General features: G+C 33.5%; 1 protein-coding gene across 1 annotated transcript; it reads left to right on the top strand.

Moving 5' to 3' along the window:
• Nucleotides 1-2597: 2597 nt before the first annotated feature.
• Nucleotides 2598-4075, top strand: LOC131938103 (putative histidine-rich protein DDB_G0274557). Its single transcript, XM_059296000.1, has 2 exons — nucleotides 2598-2683; nucleotides 3781-4075. Exons 1-2 carry the CDS (start codon nucleotides 2647-2649, stop codon nucleotides 3993-3995), a joined length of 252 nt encoding a protein of 83 aa, XP_059151983.1. The 5' UTR covers nucleotides 2598-2646; the 3' UTR covers nucleotides 3996-4075.

Here is a 4075-nt window from a genome sequence, read left to right as displayed (position 1 = left end):
CTGAAGATTTGTGTCTGACATACGTCCTCACCCCGTCCTTATATACCCAGCATCCAGCTCGTGTTCTGTTGCCTTTGTCATCTCCCACTTGTCTCAGTAAACCATTCAGACAGATTGTTGTTTAGATTAGACATTCATTACAATTAGAATTAGGCAATGTATGCATTCACTATCGCTTGGACAATGTACAGGTAAGGGAGGTAAGACACGTTAGTTCTATTCAGAGTTCAGAGAAATCTCCGGATAAACGTTTTGACTTACTGCCCTTGGTAGGATTATTGTAAACCATCTAGTCAACAATTTCCTGTCCTTACATAGTCAAGGTAATTCTAACCTGGATCAGTTGACGCTACGTTTTTAAAAATAGATTGTATTAGTAGGATTCTCCGTTTTTCCCCATGGGCAACAGAACTAAAGTTATATGTTCACATCTATGATACAGGTTTAATATTGTAAAATCTCTGTAGCTTTTTTTTTTTTAAAACTAGTCTACTGGTATCTAATTATTATCTTTTCTTAACACACACACACACGCACGCACACACACACACACACACAAATAAAATTTAAGAAATTAGAAAGAAATATTAAACACAAATACAGGATCAAGTCGCTTTAGTGAAGTAAAAATCATGTAATGGCGTATCATTATCTTGCAAAACATTGTGGATTTAAAAATATGAATGCATTATTATAATGTTATCATCATACATTTTCTTTTTCATTTCATTCCCTTTATAGTAAAGGGGGGGGGAGTTATAAAGGCTCCACCAAGTTTTGAGTTGAAAAAACATCCTTCAGTGAATTTTAAAGTTTTGAGAAAACTTAGGAAACGTATTTGACAATTTTAGTACTTTCTAATGGTTTTATTTGCTAAATCAGACTCTGTATAGAAAATGTCCACGAACAATATGAATGCAATATTACGTGATTTGAAAACAATGTAGACCTATCTCCTTTTTACTGTAAGTTTGGTTTATGGAATAAGTTTGCAAGCGAAATTATTCAAACTTAAAAATAAAAATTTACTGACTTTTCTTATAGATCTAGCTGTAATAATGCACCGAAGCACCTCCTTCACACACACACACACACACTCCACCACCAATGGATATGGAAAGTACTGTAGGATGAGTAATTCATAATAATGCAGTTATGATTTTGTTTTCACCTATGATATTTACAGATATATTGTTTTTATTTTTGACCTTTATTGTTACCCTCGCTAAAACAGGTCCACGAATTAGTTTCTAACTTAGTTCTTCCTTATTGCTTATATTTTGCTGAAAAAAGTAACAACTGTTTAGTTAACAGCAATAAAATCCATATAAAGATCTAATTTGCTAAGTTTTTCTGTTCATAGATTAAATATATTTATAACCCTCAGTTTAAAATGTTATATCCTCTATGCTTCAAATATGTCTTTAAAATTGTATTATCTTTTGAATTTAAAATTTGTTTTTTTTTCATTTATTTTAACTACTGGATTTTAAATGACTATTTTTTTTTTTATGTAAATATAAATGATATAGTAAATTTAGCATCAAATTTTAGGAGTGTTTAGCCACCAAGGTAACATACTGGTATTTTTTTTTCCTTTTTAATCTGCATTATTACCTTTTTTTAAACATCAAAATAGTTTCGTTTTAAAAAGTATAATAAGAATAACATGTTATGAAAGCAACAAGTTGTGACAACATTAAGAAGAAGAAGAAGATTTAAACCATTTTAAATATTTAAACTTTCCTGCATGGTGCAAATGATATTAAATGTGTGCATGTTAAAGTTTAAAGGTTACAGGTTAAAGAGTCTTGACCTGCTAAAATATTAAAATGCAAAATAGCGGTGAACTAGTGATAATAACTTTCTCATATTAATATGCCTCTGCTTCAAGATTCTATTAATTTGAACATAGGGGTATACAAACAGGGAATAATGTAAGCTTACTATAGCCCCCCCCCCCCCCCCCCCCCCCCCCCGAACCATGAAGACATGCCAGAAAGAAACGGGTAAATTAGGATGAAATATTAGACTCATTGGTAAATTTATGTTGTTTTGACATTTTATCCTTAGTAACTAGACGTAGACAAGTGAAAAATCTAGCAAACAAATAATGTGTAGGTAGTTTATCATGAAACTGTTGAAATGTTTACACTAATTACCCCAAAAAATATGTAATATAAATTACTTTTTATTAACCATAAAAAAGCCTATCAATTCAATATATGCTAAAAAATATAGCACCAACAGAACCAGATTTAAAATACCTTTCTGTAAAGAAAATCGAATACATTGAAGGTATCGGCTGTCTGTGGTTCACACATTTCTTCCAAGGGAAGTAAGTCGAAACTTTTGTCCGGAGCTTTTTTTTCACGCTGAAATGCTCATTGTGTTTTACCTCCCTTACCTGTACTTTTGTTCTAACGCTCACAAATGCATTCATTGCTTGATTCTAATTGTAATGAATGTCTAATCTAAACGAGAATCTGAATGGTGTACTGAGACAAGTGGGATACGACAAAGACAACAGAACACGAGCTGGATGCTGGGTATATAAGGACGGGGTGAGGACGTATGTCAGACACAAATCTTCAGCCTCCAACAACCACTTGGGTTTGTTTGTTTTGTGCTCCACACAACGTCAGCATGAAGGTTTCATTTTTTATCGTCCTGCTGTGTTTATGTAAGTACCGGCATATGTTTATAGATAGCGTAGAGTGGAGTTTTTTTTTTAGCCAGAACAAACATTCGAGAATTTTTATTGGAAACACTTATTTTACTTTTAAAAAACAAAAACGTAGGGAAACAAGACTTCAAGCCATTGTTTTACAAAGCTGGATTACGATTTAAATACTGCAAACTAAAATTAAAATGTTTTTTTTTTTTATCTCTAGGTTAAATACATTTTAAAATAAAAACGGAATATATTTGTTTAGTTTACAAATATAAAATATATAAAACATCTCCAATATTTTATTTTAGCTTCCCCTCCATCACCACCACAGCAGAGTTTCTTCCAGGCATCTCTTCGGGGGGCTTAGCCCCCCCCCCCCCGATATTTTTTTTACTGCCCCCCTCACCCCCCCCCCCCCTCTCACGATATGAAATTTTTATAATTTATATAGAAAATATATACTTTTAACAGTGTCCACCCCCCCCCCCCCGAAGAAAGTTTACCGCCCCCCGAAAATTTCAAGTGCCCCCCGGAGAAAAAAGTCTGGAAGAAGTGCTGCACCACAGTTACATTGAGCCTAAAAAATTCATCATTTAAATGAATTTTATTATTTTATATATTTTAAAAAAAAAACTCTTTTTCTCTACTTGAATAAGATGTCTTTTAAGTTATTATATTGTGACTTAAATCGAGATTCCACTGATGAGTTTTGAGGTACAAGGTCCATAGTTATCTCAGATCTATCTCTGGTGATACAGATACATACAATTTATAACAGCACTGCATTATTTAGGTATGTGATTTATGAATCACAGGTAGATGCAACGTCTATTTTTAAATGGATTGAAAAGTGCACATTCCACATCATATTCCGATCTCTAGGTGCACCGTTAATCTTATCAGATTAACAGTTTAGCTTTCTATTCTAATGTAAACAATGCTCTTTAACACGAGCTCGTGTTACTTTTAAAAATTCAGTTTTGAGCGTGTTGCTCATTTGGTTAAAAAACAAAATTTAAAATCTCTTTAAGTTTTAACAAAGTCCATAGCAGTTACAATTCCAAGTTAAACTATGACCTCTGACCTTTTTAAATTTTCTCCAACAGCTCTCCTGGTTGCTGAGGTCTTCTGCCGGCCTAGCAGCAGCAGCAGTAGTAGTAGTAGTAGTAAAAGCAAGCATCATCACCATCACCATCATAGCCACAAGCACCATCATCATCACAGCCACAAGCATCACCACCACCATAGCCACAAACATCACCACCATCACCACCACAGCAGCAGCAGCAGTAGCAAGAGCAGCAGCAGTAGCAGTGGTTAATTCAAGAATTGTTGCGTTGCTGGTGCTTGTTTTATATAATTGTATTTGACATTTTTTTAGTCAATGTTATTAAATATTGT

Source organism: Physella acuta, unplaced genomic scaffold (assembly GCF_028476545.2).
Source record: "Physella acuta isolate Inbredline_101_S28 unplaced genomic scaffold, ASM2847654v3 ptg000234l, whole genome shotgun sequence".
NCBI lineage: Eukaryota > Metazoa > Mollusca > Gastropoda > Physidae > Physella > Physella acuta.
This window is presented reverse-complemented; position numbering and strand designations above follow the sequence as displayed.

Excerpts from the sequence above, each read along its gene's own strand:
- LOC131938103 (XM_059296000.1), top strand. The coding sequence starts at position 2,647 with ATGAAGGTTTCATTTTTTATCGTCCTGCTGTGTTTAT. Across the intron at positions 2,684-3,780 it reads TATCGTCCTGCTGTGTTTAT|CTCTCCTGGTTGCTGAGGTC; the intron begins GTAAGTACCGGC and ends TTTCTCCAACAG.